Here is a 21,067-nt window from a genome sequence, read left to right as displayed (position 1 = left end):
ATTTAAGTAATATTAAAACAAATTATATTTAAAATCTGTTTAGAACTCACCTAAATACGTTCTTCTCTCTTTATATGTACTTATATGTATATATATTAGCTAATCTCTAACTCCCACTCAGCTAAAATATATTTACTAACTTAATCAACTATTTCCGTATCTATGTCGGGCCTATGGCTAGTTAATTTCGCTGTTGTCGTTCCATTAAATTAGTGGAACATTTGACATTTAATGCATATTAATTTTCAACTACCTTATCGACTGTGAGCCCTCGCAGCTGTACATCTCGTTTGTTGCTCTCCAGGGTCGCGCTGTTATCACTGTCGCCTCTTATCATTCGATATCATCAGCAGCAGCAGCAGCAGGTGGTGGGCATGTGGCAGGGGTTATATTGCCTCTGGCATTGATTTCTTAAATTTCAATCAAAGTTCAGCATGTCATAGATTCCACTTTATTTCATTCTGTATATTACTTTTTATCACTAATATCATTTTGCTCTCTGCTGCTTCTTCTTCTTCATTTTTTTTTTGATGATTTTTTTATGCTTTTCTGTTTTGTTTGCCGTTCAGTCGCGCTTCAGCTTTTTGGGCACTAACAATTAAAAGTAACGGCAGTTGACGCCACATTTAACGGTACATACGAGCATCGAGTGTCTGTGTGAGTGTGCACGTATGTGTGTGAGTGTGCAGGTGTATGTGTGTGATGAACTCTTAATAAAGAGATAGCCAGGTGTAAAATTAAATTTTATGTTGCAAAACAAAGAGAGAAAACGAATTGTGCACTTATACACAGACACACATACACACACACACACGTATGAGCATATCCAGACACACACACACAACTGTTCTTAAGCTCTCAGTTCATTAATAGCTGGATTGCATGCAGCAGCAACAATATAAAAAAAAGGAGAAAACAACTGTAAACAAAACACTTGACAAAAAAAGGGCGAGGAAAGTGAGACAAAGAAGTAAACTGTGCCTGATAGATAGATACCCTGTAGAAGGAACTAAATAAATTGAGAGATGGCCACGGACAAAGAGACAGATTTGCGGAAAGATGGGAGGCATACAGAAACACACAGAGAGACATAGAGAGAGAGAGAGAGAGGGAGAGAGTAAGAGAGAGAGAGAGAGCGAGAGAGAGACAGAGAGTGAGTGAGAGAGAGAGAGAGCATACCACGGAGAGTAAATGAAAAAGGTGGATAGGATCAGGAAAATTAGATCGAGCAAGACTGAAGGAATTGGAGAGTGAGAGAGAGAGAGAGTGACAGGTGGGGAAAGAGTGAGAGAAACTGAGAGAGAAAGGCTGATAGAGAGAGAGACAGAGCGAGAAAGGCAGCCAGTTGGCTAAATAGAAGAGAAGATGTCAGATAATTCAAGGTGAAAAGGAAACACATTGAGAGAGAATGAGAACTGAGAAGAAAGTAAGAAGAGAATAATATTATTTATTTATTGATCATTTTCGTAATCTCGCAAAAGTCCCATTAAAAGATTCTGCATCAATCTTAGCTCTATTGATGCAGACGATTTGAGCTTATTTTCCTGCAATGGCAATGGACAAAGAGTAAACTGAAACTGAAACAGCAATTTGGCTATTTGAAAGTCAAATCATTTATCTGAATCGTCTTTCGAATGTGTCTCTAAGCTGAGTATTGGGATAGGTCTATTAAGAACTTTTCGTGCTGTAAGTGAAATTGAATTGAATTTGCTTTCGAGAACTCTCATTTGCAATCGTAAGGCGTGCGGATGAGTGGGTGGTACGAGAGTGGGTGAGTGAGAGAGAGAGAGCGAAATCATTGCGCTTTTCTGTCTGTGGGGCTAACCGAAAAAATCTGCTTGCACCTCTTTGGCTCCACAGCTCGTTATCGTCTTTGCTGTAGGACAACAACAAAAGCAACAACAACAACAACAACAGGGGGAACTACAATTCCTTGTTGCTTGTTTGTTTTGCCAGGCCGCAGAGACAGCAAACAGCAGCAGCAGGAGCAGCAGGAGCAGCAAAAGTAGACAGACGTGTGTGCGAGTTGGACGGGTGGGCGTGGCAGGCAGGCACTGCTTCCTGTCTGCATTTGTTGTCAACGACAGACGAGGCAAGACGAGGCGAATCGGAGTGAGGCAAGCACTTTAGTTTGTGCACATTAAACGTGGCTGTCATGTGTACAATCAGCCACGCCCACACGCCCCTACGCCTACACAGCCCGTGCTCTTATTCCTTTTTCTTTTATTTCTTATAAAATTTGTAGTGAATTGCTCGTTTATTCATTAAATTACAAAGGAGCCAGCGAGTGAACAATGCAATTTGCAGTAGCAACAACTAAGTGAGAGAGAGAGGGGGAGAAGGGAAGACAGTCTGTGTGAGGGTGGTTGCTCGTCAAGGCACGCCCCCTCTTTGCCACCTACGGCCACACAAATAGACAGCTTCTTCGAGATTTGACAGTCGCTAAATGCGAAATACTAGTTGAAGTTTTTAACCGGGCGCCAGCTCTTAAGCCGCTTAATTGCTGCCAAAATAGTGGAAAGGCGCTTCAACTCTGGCATTGCCTCATAAATCCTACCCAGCTCCAGCAGCGCCAGCGCCCCAGCAAATGGGGCAGACCTCGAGCGATGCGTGCGAAATAGTGCAGATCAAGCGGGGCGTTAATAAGCCCCTATGCAAGAGCAGCTGAATGTCTCGCATGCTGCTCAGATAGTTTCTGTGTGTGTGTGTGTGTGTGAAATAGAGATGGCAAAGGGGAGATTGGTATGGGTTAGTTTGGAATGAAATGGTGCTATTTGCTTGCAATTTTCCAGTTTGCTGTGAATGGATATATAGCATTGGCCTAATGTGGCTGAAATACATGCTAATGCCTAATTTGATAGTTACATTCATATAGCTCCCTCTCTCTACACCACACTCTGTCTCTCTCTCTCTCTTCCTCTCTCTCTCTCTGTCTCTGATCTTCGCATTCAATTGTTGTTGATTGATTATAAACGCATCGATCTCAGAACCAATAAAGCTTAAGACTCGAGATCGGCTCACGTAATACAATAGTAGATCAAATTACCTTAAAGTTATCGATAGGTTTTTCCTCTTCAATCGTTATCGATGCTTAAGTTAATCATTCGCATGTCTTCTCCCTTCAAGAGCCTAACCATATGGTATTTAGTTTCAACTTTGTTAGATAATTAATTTCAACTTTGATAGACAATTTTATCAGTCAAGTGATTCAGATCTTGAAGAGTCTCCCATTTCAAATTAAGCCAACTACCTTTAACCATTTATCGAGATATACATCTGTCGTAAAGTGAATCGTTTAGCAGAATATTAGTTGGAATAAAACCACTCTCACGCCCACTCTCAGTACGTATTGCAGCTGTCATGGAAGCTGACAGGACAACAATGAAGCCTCGGCGTCTCGCTCTGGCTGAAGGGGTCAAGGCGTAGAGCACAATGGCAGGTTTTGTGTTAAGTGCATTGTTGTTAATGCGCCGGGCACAATTGAATGGTTCGCTCTCTGCCACTCAGTGAATAGAGTTTATTTATTATGTTAGGAGACGGCCGCCGAGCAGCTGTGGTAACATTTTCTATTGCTTTTGCAGCTGGACAACATGGCGTATGCTTTACGTACGCTCCGAGTTCTGCTGCTTGCCGCAGCGAGCGTCGCTTTAGGCCCTTCGAGTGCCTCATTAGCGGGCAGCGAGACTGTGCAACTGGCGCCAGCTGAGCGAGTGCTGGCCCAGGTGCCAGCAGCAGGTAAGGCTAACTTTTTTTTTTTGGTTCCCTTTTTGGCTTTTCAGCTACCCACATGCAATTAGGGCTTGTTTATCACGCATACGCACTGTGCCACTCGAATAGTAATCGTGTGTGTGTGAATATGTGTGTGTGTGTGTGTGTGTGTGTGTGTGTGTGTGGCAAAAGTCAACGAATTCGTAATTGGTCTTTCGTTTTGCTGCATTTAGTTGGACCAGTTTTTTAGTTTTTGTGGGTCGCATCAGCGAGCGAAAACCCAAAAATAACTCAAGTATCATTCGCGAATTCCATGAGCGAGCGAGAGACGGCGATGAGCGATATGCGGCACAGTGAGGATAGCCTAAGAGTGAACGACTGAGTCACAAGAATAGAGAACTAATTTAAAAGAGGGATAAAACGAGGGAGAGCGAATAGAGAGAGAGACACAGATATTAGACTGGAAAGGGAGAGAGATTAAATTGGAGAATGAGTGAGAGAGAGAGAGAGATTGAGGTTTGAAAGATTGAAATTGAGAGTCTCAGAGAAAGAGCAACCAAATATCAAAGATAGAAACATGTAAGGAGACAGAGGGCAAAGATAAGGAGACGAAGAAAACGCGGGGGAGAGAGAGAGATTGATATAAAGTGAACGAAATACCGCGATTTCAATGAAAAATTGGGAGAACTTTACATTGTTTAAGTATCAATAACAGAATTTTCTGATTAAAAAGATGCACATAGAAGTAGTTTAAAGAGGCCAAGGCAAACTCAGTGAGTGGGGCAAGAGTACGAAAAACTTTATAAATATCTTGAAAAATATAAAAGCCAAGATTACAGTTGAAAAGCCTCTAACGGAACTCACAGTGCAAGTGCTTCTAACAAAGAATAGAGGGTTTCACCTACCATTTGAGCTCTAACAGAGTATTAGCACAGTCGTTTACATCAAAGCAGCAGCTCCTTTACTTTCTCGTTTATTTAAATCTATTTGTGCACAGATTTCATAAGAAATTTCTTTTCCATTCAAGTTGAAACAGTTGAAGAGAAACTTTGTTTGCAACACTTGCTGGAAATGTGCTTGGGCTGCTATCTCTTCCGGTCTGCCCACTTAGCCAGTGCTCACTGTTGCTCCTGCTACGGCTGCTGCTGTTGTTGTTGTTGCTGTTGCTGCTGTTGTTTGCATTTTGCTTCGTGCTCGACTATTTTTAGTCATTCGTCTCCTGTGCCACTTGACAATTGCTGTATCCGCTTAACTGTTGTTGTTGGCTGTTGCTGTTGACTGTTGTTGTTGCTGTTGACTGTTGTTGCCAGCCATGTGAGCTGCTGCGCGTTGCAGCATTTTGATGTCGCGCTGGTGTCATTTGTCACGCATGCAATTGTTGCTACTGCTGCTGCTGCTGCTGCTGCTGCTGTTGCTGTTGTTGCTGCGCGAGAGTGCAAGTCCGAGCTTATTCTTGGCATCATTAAGCGTCGCTGATAACACTTAACACAGTTATGCCACAGCATGTCGGCTAAATGCCAGCCAGTTGCCATTAGCAGGGTGAGCAAAAAGCAACAACAACCAAAAAAAAATGTAAATATTTTTATGCAACAACTCGACAACAGCAGCAACAACAACTGAAGCAAGAGCTAAAAAGAAATTCAACAACTTTCGCTTTTGGCTTTTTGTTTTCGCTTTCGCAGTTGTCTGACATTTTGGGTCAGTTGTCTCATTTATTTGGCGCTGCTCAACTTTAAATGTGATTTATTGCGTGGAAACGAAACGGAGCAGCGAATCGGAGAAATGGAAAAGCTGAAACAGTAAACAGAAAGCGAAAAAATAGGAAAGAAGCAGAGAGATACAGCGAGAGAAAGAGAGAGAGAGACAGTGCAAAAGTTTTTTTGTGCGTTGAACATGGCGTATGATTAACGTCAACGAGTCGTATGCGTAATGAGTGCGGAAAGTTATAAACTGATTTTCAAAATGCGAAAAGGACAAAAAACAAAGAACGAGCAGGAAGAAGAGTAAGAGCGGGAGACAAACAAAAAACTGGCTGAGTGGAGACACATGGCGAACAGTTAATGTCCAATTATGAATAAATGCAGCGGAAAATGCAGGAAAAATGCAGAAAAAATTCAACTCGAATGGAATCAAGTGGAAAACTAGTTGGAGCACGGAAAGGCAAGGAAACAAGATTCGTTTCATTTGATAGGATAAGTTGAATTGCTTTCGCTTGATAATACTTGTTGAGTTGCAGCTGATGCGGATGGCTAGGGTTGATTTGGATGAGAATTGTAGAGGGGGGCGTTGATTAAAAGTAAGTTTCATGCATGATATGCGATGGGTAAGGGGAAGGCTCTTACCCAGATAAAGTTTGTTGTATGTGAGGAAGTTTACAGAGATTGTTTGATGTGAGAATTGCAGAGAAAGGCGTTCGATAAGTTGCATAGCCTATAGAAAAGGCTTGCTTTTGATATATGTAAAATATGTCATTCATACAGCATTCGAGTCGTTTAATTTAGCTGATAACCTTCATTATGAGAAGTGCATAGAAGACCCATCACAGCAAAGTATAAAAGCCAATTTGATGAATCAAAAGACAACTATAAGGCATATATATCTATCCTAAATCACAGTAGAGTCTTTGTCTGCCCTTAGTTTTCCGGTTTGTAAGTACAACTATCCCTTTAGATTTTGTACTCAACGAAAGTCCTTTTGGCAATTGCAATTGCTTTTTCATTTACCTTTTTCATTTTCGTTTCTCCGTTTCTTCGGCGTATATCTTTTGATTATCAAGCAATTTGATTTCCTTTAGCCTGTCTGCCTGCTTGCCGGGTCTCGCTTTTGTTTTTCCTTATCCCTTTTATTTTGTTGTTTTTGTTTTTGAGTACAGCTCATCAGAGAGAATAACTTGAGTGTTCCGTTGATTGCCGGACTGCCGTCAATAGTTGGGCAATGGCAACGGCAATGGCAATGGCAATGACGATGGCAATGGCAATGGCAATGCCTTTTGTTTGGCCATCAAAGTCAGTTACTTGTCTAATGACTGCAATTTGATACGCTTTATCAATGATTCATGTGCGCATTTGCCAATCACCTGAAAGCGAACCAACTTGGCCAAGCCAGTACAATTCATAGCCAGTGCAATTGACGGACTGACAGACAGACAGACAGACAGACAATAAGCAGCTAAGTCAGAGTCAAAGAAAAATCTTAATGAGCTTCGCCATGAACTGGAATCGAGTGCTGCTTAGCAGACTTTGCTTAGATTTTCGTTTTTCTTCTGCTACTTCTTCTTATTTTGGACACTTAAAAGCGAAGTTGTTTTTTTTTTTTTTTTTACTTATCGTCTGCTTTTTCTGCTTTTGTCTTTTAGCACGCAGCAGTTTTTTGCTCTACCAATTAGCCACGGCCATAAATTCTGGCAACTACCCCGGGCTGGCGCTGGAGGTGGAGCGCGAGCAGGAGCTGGAGCAGGAGTTACTTGTAGAACATCAAGTGGACTACAGCTGGCCGAACGCAATGCCAAATGAATTTCAGGTATGAGCCACTTAAATCCATATCGAGCACCGAATAAAGTCTCTGACCCTGCGAGGGGGCAAAAAAAAAAAAAAAAGGAAAACATAAATCACGCGCTTTTTACCCTCCCGCTTTAAGAGGGGGCATTTAAAACTTTTTTCCGGCCCAGATGTCTGTCAGTGCATTGGGTTCAGAGGCACGTGACCACGTGCTGGACACGCTTCACTAACCAAAATTCCATTTACTAAAGCCAACGGGACTCAGCAGCAGCTCACTGTACTGAATTGTTCTCAAAATTGTGAGATATTGAAACGGTAGACTTTATTTTGAGCTCTCTATATATATAGGTGGGCAAATATAGTTTTTAAAGGAGCCCGATTAAGTAATGGATAAACAGAGAGGAAGAGAGAGAGAGAGAAAGAGAGATACGTGCAACATCTGCAGCTAACTTGAAACTGAATCTGATATTAGAGAAATTTTCAAGTCTACTTTTCTTACAATTCCCTATTATACACCTAACACAGCTTTAATTATTAACAAAGCTTCGTTACTTAATATGCTTTTCTTATATATTGACTTAACTTTAAATCCAGATTTCATTTACAATTCCAAGAATTTTTATTTCCATGGCAAGAAAAATAAATAATACTCTCACAAAAAATATGAACAGAAATATATATATTTTGTATACACACTTGCGTTTATCGTATTGCCTCTTCATTAAAGCAATTGAGCTCGAGTGCTGGCAATTAAAATACTTGTAAGCATTACAAATCAATTGGTATCTGGTATCTGCTGCCCTGGGGTAGAGTCCTGCGTATCGGCAGCGTTAATCGCTGTTATTGATTACTTATGGCTGCTGCAATCGCCCAGGTCCAATCAGCTCAACAGCTCGACACTGCAAAGGGCAATTTCTCCAAAGAAAACTTTCTAATTATGGATGCGAATGTGCCCTCTGGCCTTTGGCTTGGCCTAGCCTAGCCTGGCCTGACCTGGACTGGCCCAGCCTAACCTAGCTGGATGAAGCGGAAATGTTGTTGGACCTTGGCTTTGATTTGGTTGGCTTTTGCATTTGCAACGCTGTTGCTGCTCCCAGTCCGGCTCCTGCTGCTGTGTTGCTCATATCCTCGGGACAGCTGCCTTCAATTTTTAGCTGGTCCAGAGTCATGCAAATATTTTTGCATAACAACAACAGTAACAACAACAACAATAATAACAGCAACATCTGCTTTTATAGCTTGTTTGGCCCCAGCGGCCTCGCCTTGGCTAGTTAGTTTTTATTTCGAACGCTTCTTTGGTCTATTAAATATTCCATATTGATAAGCCAGTGTGCCCCCGCCCCCACGCTTCCTGCTCTATGCTCTGCGTGGCTATTTACTTTTAATTTTCATATTTGACACTCGACGTTCCGCGTTTTTGGCGCTACTAGAGCGGAGTGCGTGTCGTGACACGATGCGCGTGTGGGGAAGTGGAAGCATATGGATATGGTTGTCGAATATTTGGATGCAGTTTCTTTATAGTCTAGATCGATGTTTTCTATAAATTTGTTTCTATTATATATTTTGTATGTATTCTGTTCTGTTATATGGATCGTTAGATCTGGCTGTTATATTGTTGTTTAATGATATGTTATAGAAATTGAATCGATATATTTACCATTATTTTAAATGTAGACATGACTGTCTTATGTTATATATACATATAATATATAGAAACTGAGTTCTATGAACTGTCATATCTGTTATACAACCTTGATTATTATGTCGATATGTCTGTTATATAAATAATTTCTTCAGCTGCTCTATGAACTCGTCTTTTATATGGACTGTTATATCTGTTATATAGCTTTGGCCATTATATCAATATTTCTGTTATATAGATTATTTGTTCAGCAGCTATACAAACTTGTGTGTTATATAGACCCTTACTTCGACATGTCTGTTATATAGACTCTTTGTTATATCAAGTCAGCTGTTATATATACTCAATCGCTTCTTTGCTTAGTTAATTATGTTGTCATTCTTTTACATAGACTTAAGTTTGCCGTAGAGTAAACTCTGTTATACATACTCATCTGTCTTTAGTTATCAGGGGTGTTTTTTAAATTTCTTAAATATGTAATTCCAACTCATATTTACTTCTACTAAGACACGACACGCTCTCATCTCTGGCTGCTCATTAAACGGCTGCTGCGAATGTCTACGCAAGCTGCTTGAAATCCAGCTGCATTTGCTCCTGCTCCTGCTGCTGCTGCTCCTGCTCCTGCTGCTGCTGCTGCTTCTGTCTTTAATGTGGCTTTGCGTTGCGCTCTTACCAAATTGCCGAGTTGCTAGTTTGCAGGCACGTCCAAGTCCTTGACTGGAAGGAAAAAAAGATGAACAAGGATATACACCAGGGATTACTTTGCTTAATTCAACTGCAAATGAAAAGTGTTTGTTCGGTAAATTCAATCTTGCCAGCATCTTGTTGACGTTGTCATTACGCCTCGGCACTGCGAGAGCTGAGCTCTGTAGCTGTAGCTCTGTAGCTGTAGCTGAGACTGGCTCTCATTCAGCTTCAGGTTATGGTTATGTGTGTGTGGCAGCCAGCTGCATGGGCTGCTCGCCCTCTCAGCGAGTTCATCAAAGCGTAATCTGCACAAAATGGCGGCATTTCCTCTCACCCTCACACACACAAAGAAAAGAAAACGGAAAAAAAGGAAAACGAAATGGCGGCAACTTTAAGCTAACTATGCGTCCTTGAGCCTGTTTGGAGCCCAACCCTCGCCGGCTTCTATCTAATGGAGTCATAATTCTTCAGCTCGTTAGCAGCAAATACATGCAACGTAAATATGCTTGCCCCAAAAAGGCAGCAGGAAGCAGCAGCAGCAGCATGCCACACATTTTTCGGCTGTCTCACATTTTTGCATGCCCAGCAAAATATTTGGCAGGCTCTATGAGTTGCTTGACTCGACAGCAAACTGGATTTGTCGTCAGCTAGACAGGGTAGCTGGCAGTCGTGCATGCCCCTCTGGGCAGTGTATTAAGCCCTTTTTGCTTGTGTGTTGGCCCACTGACAAGTTGCTTAATTGAAAAGTGTTTTGTTCGACTGCCACCTGCTTCCAGCTGCTGATTCGGCATTCAATAATTTGCCTTTATTTATGCGCGGCATCTAACATAACAAAAAAAGAGACAAACAGAAAGAGGAAGAGAGAGAGGGAGTGAAAAAAAGACATCATCTATATGAGAGGACAATTTTTCAAGGGTCTTCCGCTTGGTTGTTGCTCGCCTTCCGGCTGCAGCCCTCAAGCCACTTCCTATAGCCATTGAAGTTGCTCCTCTGTACCTCTCTCTCTCTCTCTCTCTCTCTCTCTCGCCACACACACATATACAGCTGCCTTCGCTTGCTTGCCATAAATAATTATGTTGTTCTTAGATAGCTGCTGTTGCTTTCTCTTCCTGCCTCTTGCTCTCTCCCTCCTTTCTTGCTCCCCCTTCTTTAGCTTTTGCTGGGGAAAAATTGTTGCAATAATTATCACATTTTTCACGTCGCCATTTTTCATGCACTCAGCAAACGACGCTCGAAAATCTCTCGTGACAGTTTCTTGCCCATAATTAAACGGACATGGGCGTGCCACGCCCACACACACACAAGCTGTCACTTGCTTTATGACAGACATTAGCGCGATAAGCATTTCTTTTTCCACTTTGATACTCGCTCATCGAGTGAAGGTAGAGAGAGTATATTGGCTTTGCTACAAGTTCTTCTTTCTCTTTGTCTCTAGCTAACTCTTAACATTTTTTCTCCCAGCTTGAGCGCGCATTAGGCAGTCAGTCATGCTGCACTGCAACTATTTTTTATGTATTTTTAATTAACTTTCGTGTTGTTTGCTTGCCGCATAATTCCATCAACACTGTACAAATTGACAAAATCAAAAGCTGCACTCGACTGCGCCTAATCGGATCCGGGATCCCGAGTCCAGCTGCTGCTGCCGACTCCTGCTCTAGCTGCCAGTTCTTGCCCAAGGTCTGCTGCTGCTGCTGCTCCTGCTGCTCCTGTCTCTAGCAGTTCAGCTGCTGTGCTCTGTGTGTGTCTCAAGTGTTTGTCTGTCTAATTGGCAAATTTTAATTAGCTCGTCAGTGATGCTTAACAAAATGTCCAAGTGTTTGCTCGACTGCCCCGTAGATTTATGCCCCTGGGTCTCTCTCTCTCTCTCTTTCGGAAATTTCGGGTAACGCATTCACCATGATCGCTTGAAACGTGCACTGGCACAATTTATCGACTGCAGTTTGTCGACCCGCATCGCATCGCAGCTTTGCTGGCTTACTGCAAACAGTGCTGCGTTTACCTTGCTGTGAGTGCAGCACACGCTCTCAGCTAGCCACACACCTTGATGCAACAGCAGCAACGGTAGCAGCAACAGCAACAGCAACAGCAGCAGCAGCAGCAACAGCAGCAGCAACTTATATCTTATGCGTGTGTGTGTGTGTGTGTGGTAGAGTACTTAAAACATGGCTTAAACGCGTTGACACTGCTAGCAACAGCTTTCAATTAACTAGCTGTCGACGCTTGCTTCCCTTTTAATTAGCAACAAAAAAATAAATAAATACAAAAAATGAGAAGATGAAGAAATCTTAAACATTCTTTTTTTTTTGTATTCCTTCTTTCTGCTATTTAGCTGCGCTTTGCACTCAGCTTCTTTTATTAATTTCATTTTCTGTTGTTGCACTGCAGAAACGGGGCGTTGCTCATACGCCGCGTTGTGCAGGAAATTAAGTTTTTGTGACATTATGTTTCGCTCTTAATGAATCATGATTTGCTTTTCTTATGTTTTTCCTTCTGATTGCAGTTTATGTCGCTCAACGGCGATTTTCCGCTACAATTCCAAGACTGGCTAATGGACGGCTATGGCCTGAGCGTGCAGGATGTCTATCAGAGCTGGCCCCGAGCTGCAGCTGCACCGCGTTCCGCCCAGCGGCAGTTGTGCAATGGCCGCGGTGAATGCTACGATGTGGCCGACATTCTGGCCGCGTGTTGTCCATTTTGAGTTTAAGTTAAGTAATGTGGCAAATATAAACACATATTCGAAATGATTAAAAAAATGATGTATATATATATATATATATATATATGGCTATGCGCGGTTACGGCGGGCTATACGGCCAACAATCATTGATGACTGGATCCGGAGCAAAGTGTCCGCAACGTGACCATTAAATGTTGTTGCTGTGGTTTTCCTCTCGGCCTCACACAGGCAAATAATCGAAGTCCCAGCTGCTGCTGCTGTCGACTCCAGCGACAGTTGCGGTGGCCACGATGGCCATAGCGATGCCCTGTAATCAAAACAGCTGTGGGGTGTATGCGTTAGACAGCAGTGAAGATAGATAGATAGATAGATAGATAGATATATGGGTCTATAGCTCATAATATAAATAATTATAGAGTGAATTGAGTATATGGTATTTCATATAACTCTAGCTAGCTTTTGTAGGGTATTTACAGCCGGTCAATATATAGACGTGATGTGATGAGAGGTAAGACTAAATTTATCTTATGTTTACATCATCCGTATGAATAAGGAATTATGATTTCATTTAACTCCCATCGTCCAGCTATACTCATAAGCATTCAGTTTTCTATGGTATCCCATAGTCGAGCCTTCTATCAGCTCATCCTATGAGCCATCATAAAAAGTCAATGAAGCTGTCAAATACCACGCCCTTTAAAGAACCTTGAGTCCTTGCCGAGTTGCAGCTCAGTTTACAGGGTATTCTCTGGCTGCCGCTTTCCATATGTTATTCTCTCCGTATTTGCGCACTGAGCTTTTTATGCGCGGCAGCAATCAGTGGCATGAATGTTCAAATGCGTGCAACAATAAAAAAGAGACAATGGCAATAGCAGCAACACGAATTGTTGCAACAACAACAGCAACAGAAACAAAAGCAAAAGCGAAAAATCAACATTCAACAGCCCAAAAAAAGCAACAGGAACTTTTACCGTTCGAATACCCTGCGAAAGACGTGATAAAAGGGAATGAATGGCATGAACAAAGCAAATGCAGAAATATTAACAAATGCAGAGAGCTGAAATTTGTACAGGGTATTTCCTAGTTGTGCAAGCTCGCCTAATGTGCATTGTTGGCCCTTCTTTTTTCGGTTTTGCATTGTTTTTTATCCTTCTCCGGTGCGGAATTGTTTGTTGTTGTCGGAGCAATGTGATTTTCGGCGTGAAATTTTATTCAATCTCTACGGATGCAGGCCAACGCGCGCTGCCCAACAGTCCATTGATTCGCCGATGGACCATTTCGTGGATAGAGTGCAAAGTCAACAAGGACGAACCATTATCACCTGCCAGACGAAGACTTACACTTGGGCACATAAATATCAAATAGGGGGAATTGCCGAAATCTTTTCGATTGCCTAACATGTGAACAGATCAGGAATATATACAAAATAAATATATACATATGGAAATCTATATATGTTATTCAGTCTGTTACATATTGCTTAACATATTCACAATACCTTGTAAATGTTATCAATAGCTTTTGTAATACGAAATTTATATGAGTTTTTGTAGTTTCTTGTTTTGTTGATATTTTTTTAGAAACTTTTTTTGGGTTTTTGTTTTCGAAATGGCTTTTAATTGATAAAATTGTTTCCATATATTGTCTACATATGTTGTTGCAATCATGCGCGCTATTTATATAGCACTTGTTAAAGCATTTCCTGTATGGGAGCGAGGCTTTTTATGCTTTTAGCTAAATGGCCAAATAAGAGGTATTTCATTTAGGTGGGAGATAGTAAGTAGTCTCTAAAAGGTATACGTATTTGTGGAATACTCTCAAATTTCTTCTTCTTCTTCTTCTCTCTCTCTCTCTCTCTCTTTCTCTCTCTCTGGAACTGTGCCATTTCTTTCTCATTCTCTTTGTTATTATTGTAATTCTCATAATATGCCTCAACTTTCTATTTATTTCTCTATCTCTCTCTCTCTCTCTCTCTCTCTCTCTCACTCTCTGTCGCTCTCTGACTCTCTCACTGTCTCTTTCTCTGCCTCTCCCTCTGTCTCTTCCTCTGTCTCTCCCTCTGTCTCTCCCTCTGTCTCTCCCTCTGTCCCTTCTTTCAGCTCCGAACCTTATTTTCTTCTGTTTCTGCTCTCTCTCTCTCTCTCTGTCTCTCTTTTCATTCTCTGCCTCGCATTTTTTCATGCTCATGCTGTATTCTCTCTGCCCTCTCCCTTTTTCTCATTCTCAATCTCCCTTTTCATCTCCCTCTTTCCTTTTCTCTCAATTTTTTGTGTTTTCACAGACCCCCCTTCACCTTTTCCTTCTCCTGCCACGCCATCATTGTTTTGTTGTCCACTTTTATTAACATTGTTATTTTTTTTCATTTATTTTATATGTATTTTCATTTTTTCAGATCATTTGATTGAGATACAGAGTGCAATTTGTATTTGTTCAATGCGCAAATTTGTCAATTATCTTCCTGTTCGAGCCGCATTTTGTATTCAATTAAGTGAGCCGCGAGTTTATTCAACATTTTTCCGGTTTTTTCGTGACCCACCGTCAAATGATGCACATAAAAAAGTAAAAGAGAAATATAAAAAAATTCTATATATTCACAAAAATCATTCGGTTGCCAAGCGAATATACAAATAATTGCTTTTTACCTTTTGCAGCTAAAGCAGTTGCCCATTCGTTTGTCCCCCAGTTAATCGAATCGAAATAAAAGAAAAATAATAACATGAAAAAAGAAAACAATTCGTTGTTGTTTATATTTGTTTAAAGAATATTGAATACAAACTTTTTGCTTCTGCAAAATTATTTAAAATATTATTTGTGCATACAAATTCATGTGCTGCATATGAAATTTTATTGAAAAGGGACAGAGCTTGTGTGTGTGCGAGAGAGATGGCATATAAAGGCCATTCATTGAGCTGTTCGCACGAAAAAAGTTTTGTAAAGTTCTATTTTAATTTAATTAAGTTTTACATTATTTATTAATTCCCTGTTGTCGAGCACAAACTGTGACTAATAGCAATTTGTTTGAGTGCCAGTTCCAGTTCCAGTTCCAGCTCCAGTTCCAACAGCCGTCCAACATGTTATGCGGTATATGTAATGCATGTAAACGATATTGCTTCACTCAACTGTCAGGCGGCATTAAATAATATTTTGCACTCAAACTGTGCCCAAAGAAAGGTGAGCCAAGGTAGAGAGAGACAGAGAGAGGGAGAGAGGTGGCAAGGGAGTGTGAGTGAGATTGTGATGGGGACTGGCAGTTGGGCTGATGGTAACTGCGAGATGGAGGGAGACTAAAATAGAGGTTGAGCTAGAGCTTGGCACAGAGACCTGGGCACACAACGACAGAGAGTTTGAGGACACAGACTCTGAGCGGATGGTGGGGTGGTGAGCATTGGCAGCGTCATGAAGCTGTGACATTTTTTGACTGCACGCCAGCAGCAAAAAGCCGCACGGCACAGGCAGCCAGAGAGAGGGAGACAGACCGACAGACCGCCAGGCAGACAGACACGAATGTCATCTGCTTTATTATGTAACATACGGCATATTAACTAACGGCGTATTTAATATTTTAAGCAAACTACACACAGCTCCGAGCTCTGAGCTTGGCATTGAAATTGTGCAAAAATATGAATTTTACATTTTGACTATGACATGAGCTGTTGGGGCAAACTCTGAAGGTTAGCCAGCAACTAATGATATTACACTCCAGTGCGGACCATGGCCTGTATAATGAAGCTGAGGAAATTGAAATTGAAATGAAATGCTGATTGGCTCGGAGCCAAAGTCACAAAGTCACGATTTCGTGAAACTTGTTTTCTAAACGTTCCATTTATAGATATTCAAATATAGTCGATAATCACAGTGAATACCAAATTTTTACTCGTAGATATCTAGGTCTATGGCCTAAAACATGTTGCTGACGTAGATAAGGCCGCGTGATTTTTGTGGATAGTAAATGTAGAAGAGGAAGTGGAAGTATATATGAATGAAATTATATATATATAAGATTACTCGAGTTCAGCTCTTTCCTATGTTGCTTTAAGCCTGCTTCAAGCTTTAGCTAAGTAGCTTAACCAATTAGACTATACACACACAGCTTTCTACAAGTCACTCGAGCGAAATGTCATCAATCAAGCTATTCAAGTGCGCTCAGAGAAATAATAAAGAGTATTCGCATTAGCTGCATATATACTCAAAGCCCACTTAACCTTATCTAGCAATTCACTTAATGAGACTTGACGTTTTTAGGCCATTTCAAATGCTGAATGAATCGAGTTTTGTTAGCAAATATATGCAGGATTATTTTTTTTTTGGGTATTTGTAGCCTGCCAATCAGCTGTAAGTGTCCTGCTCTATATACAAAATTCAAGTTATTTTTTGATTTAGACAACTTTAGCTGAGCTTTCAGTGCTGCCGACAGACGTGGCTAACAATGGCAATTGGGTCGTACCTTTTTATGCCATTAGCCATTTACCTGCTGCTGTTGCTGCTGACGTGAACGTGCCCAAAATGCGGGCATCAATAATTTTAGCACTGTTTATTATGCAGATAAACAAAATGGCGGCCAAGCACACACACACAAACACATATGCATATAGACACTGTGAGGTCTTGGCCTTGTCTTGAGTAAACTCGGCTGACACAGCATAAAGTTAGCTCTGTCCTGAGCAAGGGTCAATGGGGGAACTCGGCAACAGTTGCTAGCAATCATCTAGGCTGTTACCTTATTACAACAACAACAACGACAACAACAACAACAACAACAACAACAACAACAACAACAACAACAACAACAACAACGACAACAACAAAGAGGTAGCAAAACTTTGCCATTACGACAATGGGAGTTATCTGGCAGTAAATACATAATCTGCTTGCCGCTGCAGTTCCCAAAAGTGAATAGGCCTCTCCTCCCCGCCTCCTTCTCCTGCTCCAGCTCTGCCTCGGCCTGTGCCTGTGCACCTTGAATAGGGATTTATTTTTATTGCCACGTCGCTCGCTTTGCTTCCTCTTTTTTTTCTGTCTGTGTGTGTGTGTGTGCGTGTTCGTTGGCTGTGTATTAAGGGTTAAGCAGGTGCTTTATAAAACACACGCAGCCTCGCACGGCACGCCGTAACTGTAACTAAAAACCCTAAAGGCCCAATCCAATTGGGTGTCCAAGTGCGTAAACGTCTTTTGGCTTTCTGGTTCGGGCGGCCGCCCTTGCTGTAAAATTCACACCTCAAAATGTGTCCCCAAAGTGCAATCAAGAGATTTTTGTCAGTCATCCGCCCCGTTGGTCATCCGCCCATCCAACCCATTTACCTGAATAGGTGAGCAAAAGTTCGTCTCTATCTCTATTATAATTAGTTAAGCGAAGCATTAAATTAGGTGTGAACATTTTTAGTGCGGAGGAATTATTTATTTTTACGTCTGAAACTGGCTTTCATAAACTTCGGCCCGATCTGGCATATTTATGTGCGTTTAGACCATTTTTATGTATTTTATTTGGCTTTAATATTCATTTTATTATTTTCGGGTTTATTTCAAAAGTTTTTGATTGCCTTTTATGCATTTTGTTTAATGAACAAACTGTTGGGAATATGCACAAACAGAGCTGCATGAATTTTGTATTTAGATACAAAAGAGTTTGTTGTTGGCATGAGTTACTGATTGAATGACTGATTGAGGATTGTAGAAAAGTTTTAGCAGTGCGTGAAATAAAAGCTAAAAAAAGTCAAAAATCAGTTTGATTTTAGTTGTATTTATAGGGAATAACAGATTGGCTGACTGTTTGCTAGAGAAATTTCTTGATTGATTGAATAGTTACTATTGACTGACAGATTGACACTAAGACTTTTTTGACTGATTGATGGAATGATTGAGTGGTCGACTGCTTTATAAACTTACTGCTTGATCAGCTAAGAAGTTGAGTACTGATTGCTTGATAGCTGACTGATTGCTCGATTGACTGACAGCTGATTGATTAGCCTATGGATTGACTGACAGTTTGATTGAGTAACTGACTAATTAGCAGTTTCATTGACTGGCTGGCTGATTGGCGATTGACAGGTTGGCTGATGATTGAAAGACTGATAGACTATCTATAATTAAGTAATATATTGATAAAGTAACTATGTGATTGATGACCGACTGATGAACTGACAGACTGTTCATTGACTGATTGACTATATTTAAAACTGATGAATTTACAGACTCACCGACATTCTGATTGATTGACTACTGTGTGAAACGCTGATTGATACTGCCTGACTGATTGATTGAATTATTGGCTGATTCACTGATTGACTTCTGACTGAAAGATACCTTGACTAACTAATTAACAGATTGTTTTTGATTAAGTGTAACATAGATTGATGAATGATTGATTGATTGACTGTTTAGCTGATTGATTGATTGACTGTTTAGCTGCAACTCATTTTAAAAAGTATTTTTTTATGCTAGGACTGCAAGAACGTTTCGTGTTTCTGCTCAAAGTCTCAGCTTGTGAAATTTCCTATCTAAGCTCAGTATCAATAATTCACTATATATAATCATAGCAGAGACCCCAACATTATTTCGAATCCCTTTTACAAACTGTGCAATTCGAGTGCAAGCGAAACAATTTGCTGAACATCAACAGCAACTAATACAATAATTCAATGGCAAACAGGCTTTCGATTCGTTTACTCAGACTGACAAACACACAATGGAATATGTTTATGTCTCTCTGCCTCTGCCTTTCTCTCTCTCTCTCTCTCGCTGTGTGCATAAAGTTTTTGGGAGTGTAGGCCAGTCGACAGACATATTGAAATTCATAACTATACACGAAACCCAATTACAATATCAATTTAAAAGGGATTAAAAAGCATGTCGACGGCTTAGCCAAGAAACGAAACGGAAACCGAAGCGTAAACTACGAAGAGTGTGGAGTGGCTCTGTGGCTAGGGCATAATACTTATTTATAAGATTTGTTGGCCCACTCTAATACATATACACGCACAGCTTGTGAAATTGTAAAATTGTATTTTGGCCTCTTGGCGGCTCGACGGCCAAAGTTTAAATGAAATTCTGAGCTAGCAGATTTTCATAATAAATAACGCATTAGAAAGCATAATAACAAATATTTCGTATTGAGTCAACAAGAAAAATGAATTTTCCCAACAAGTGGCTCACTCATTCACTCACTCACTCTCTGTCTGTCTCGCTCTCTCTCTTTCTGTGTTTGCGTGAATTTTTGCATAATTTATTTTGTTTGCCAACAAGCTGATAACCACAATTTTGTATACAAAAGACCGCAAAGTATTTGCATGCTGCTCTCTGATATTGAGCGCTACTTGAGTTGGCTTTTGTGTTCCAGCGTGTTTGGCCAATGTAATTTGGTTAAGTAACATTGCTGATAAGTCAGCGCAGAGCCATTGCGTCTGTGTGGCATGCAACGCTTCGCTGTGCCTCAATGCCAAATGCATTCAACTGCTGGACTAAGCAATTTCATTTGTAAATTAGCTGATAGATAGAAGCTGATGTACAGCACAGCTGGAGGGAGACAGCGACTAATTTAGAAAGGTATAGAGGGAGAGAGATGGGTGTATATATAGAGTATAGAGGGAGGCAGAGAGATTGGACTGAGAAAAAGGTTTGCTAACTGGAAATTTGGATAAAGGCTGCAAAATAGTTCTTAAGGACATAAAATCAAGTAAAAATTTATAAGTTTTCTCGTCTACTGTGTAAGGCTCTACTTGGAATTGAACTAATCTAAAATCTTTAAGACTAACCAAGCAAAAATCATCCAAAATCTAACGCGTCATCTATTTACAGGGTAACTGTTAGTCGAGCACACTTCCAGGCCTGGCTCAATTTTTAATCGTAGCAAAGCAACGCTGAATTAGATCCACTGTCAAATTAACATTAGCTGGCGATTACAATGGGATTCCACCTGCCCAGAGCCAGGCTGCAGACATGCATGCGATAAGGCAGCCAGCCAGTCGGAGGGCCGAGGGCAGACGCAACAAGCCAATGACAATTGACAGGATAACGAGGCACACTTCGAATGAAATACACACCCACACATTCACACGCACAGCCAGCAGCAGCAGCAGCAGCAAAACTCGTTTGCCTTCTTGTTGATAAAGGAAATTAAACAAAAAACAAAAAAAAAGAGAGAAGAATAGAAAGAAGTTAAGCCCTCCAGACAATTGACGCAGCTTGAAGGCGCAGGCGGCGTGGTCAGAGTGCGGGAGGGTAAGCAAAGGGGACGAGTCGAGGGAACTGTGGCATTTGTCTGATTGTCTCGTTGACATGACGTTGCGCGATTTGTAAAAGGCTTTTGTTTTTGTTTTGCGTCTGCCTGACGGGCTGCCGCGGCTGCCTGTCTGCCTACAAGTGAGCAACACGCGCCAATGATTATGTTGCCGCTGACAACGACAACACCAATAACAACAGCAACAACATCGACTGGCAACACGGCCAAAACGGCCACACGGAGCACTCCGAAAAGTATGCAACGTTTCGTCTCCTGTTCTTGTTGTTCTTGTTGTTGTCTTTCTTTTTTCGGTATTAGTTTCAGCTTGAAGCTTTTCATTGAGTAAAAGTGACGCATGCGCTGTGGGAGTTTCGTCCAAGCCAGACGAATGGCAGTGCCAGACGATGTTGGGCGTTCAGTTCGTTGTTGACATTCGTGCCTGCTGGACGCTTTCACTGGCGGCAACGCGGCGTATGCGTTATATTTGTTAGCCAGCCAACGCGCTTCAGACGAGAGACACGCGCTTATTGGATTTTTGGCGCAAGTAGCAAAAAGCCGGTTAAAGTGTTAAGAGCATGTAATTTGTGTGTGTGTGTGCTTGTGTGTGTGTGAGCTGAGGTAGAAATACACTTAGCTACAGC

At 41.2% G+C, this 21,067-nt stretch overlaps 1 protein-coding gene across 2 annotated transcripts; it reads left to right on the top strand.

Moving 5' to 3' along the window:
• The first annotated feature begins 505 nt into the window (after positions 1-505).
• On the top strand, positions 506-12,298 carry LOC108650452 (uncharacterized). Of its 2 annotated transcripts, none has more exons than XM_030384018.2 (4): positions 506-632; positions 3,582-3,735; positions 7,064-7,227; positions 12,035-12,298. In XM_030384018.2, exons 2-4 carry the CDS (start codon positions 3,591-3,593, stop codon positions 12,230-12,232), a joined length of 507 nt encoding a protein of 168 aa, XP_030239878.1. In that variant the 5' UTR covers positions 506-632; positions 3,582-3,590; the 3' UTR covers positions 12,233-12,298. The 2 variants fall into 2 exon arrangements, with proteins under 2 accessions (XP_030239878.1, XP_030239871.1); XM_030384011.2 differs by having other exon boundaries at positions 533-661.
• Positions 12,299-21,067: the final 8,769 nt, after the last annotated feature.

This window comes from Drosophila navojoa, chromosome 4 (assembly GCF_054131105.1).
Source record: "Drosophila navojoa isolate 15081-1374.11 chromosome 4, UAZ_NAV_1.0, whole genome shotgun sequence".
NCBI classification, from domain to species: domain Eukaryota; kingdom Metazoa; phylum Arthropoda; class Insecta; order Diptera; family Drosophilidae; genus Drosophila; species Drosophila navojoa.
Note: the sequence above shows the minus strand (reverse complement) of the source record. Positions and strands in the feature narration are given on the sequence as shown.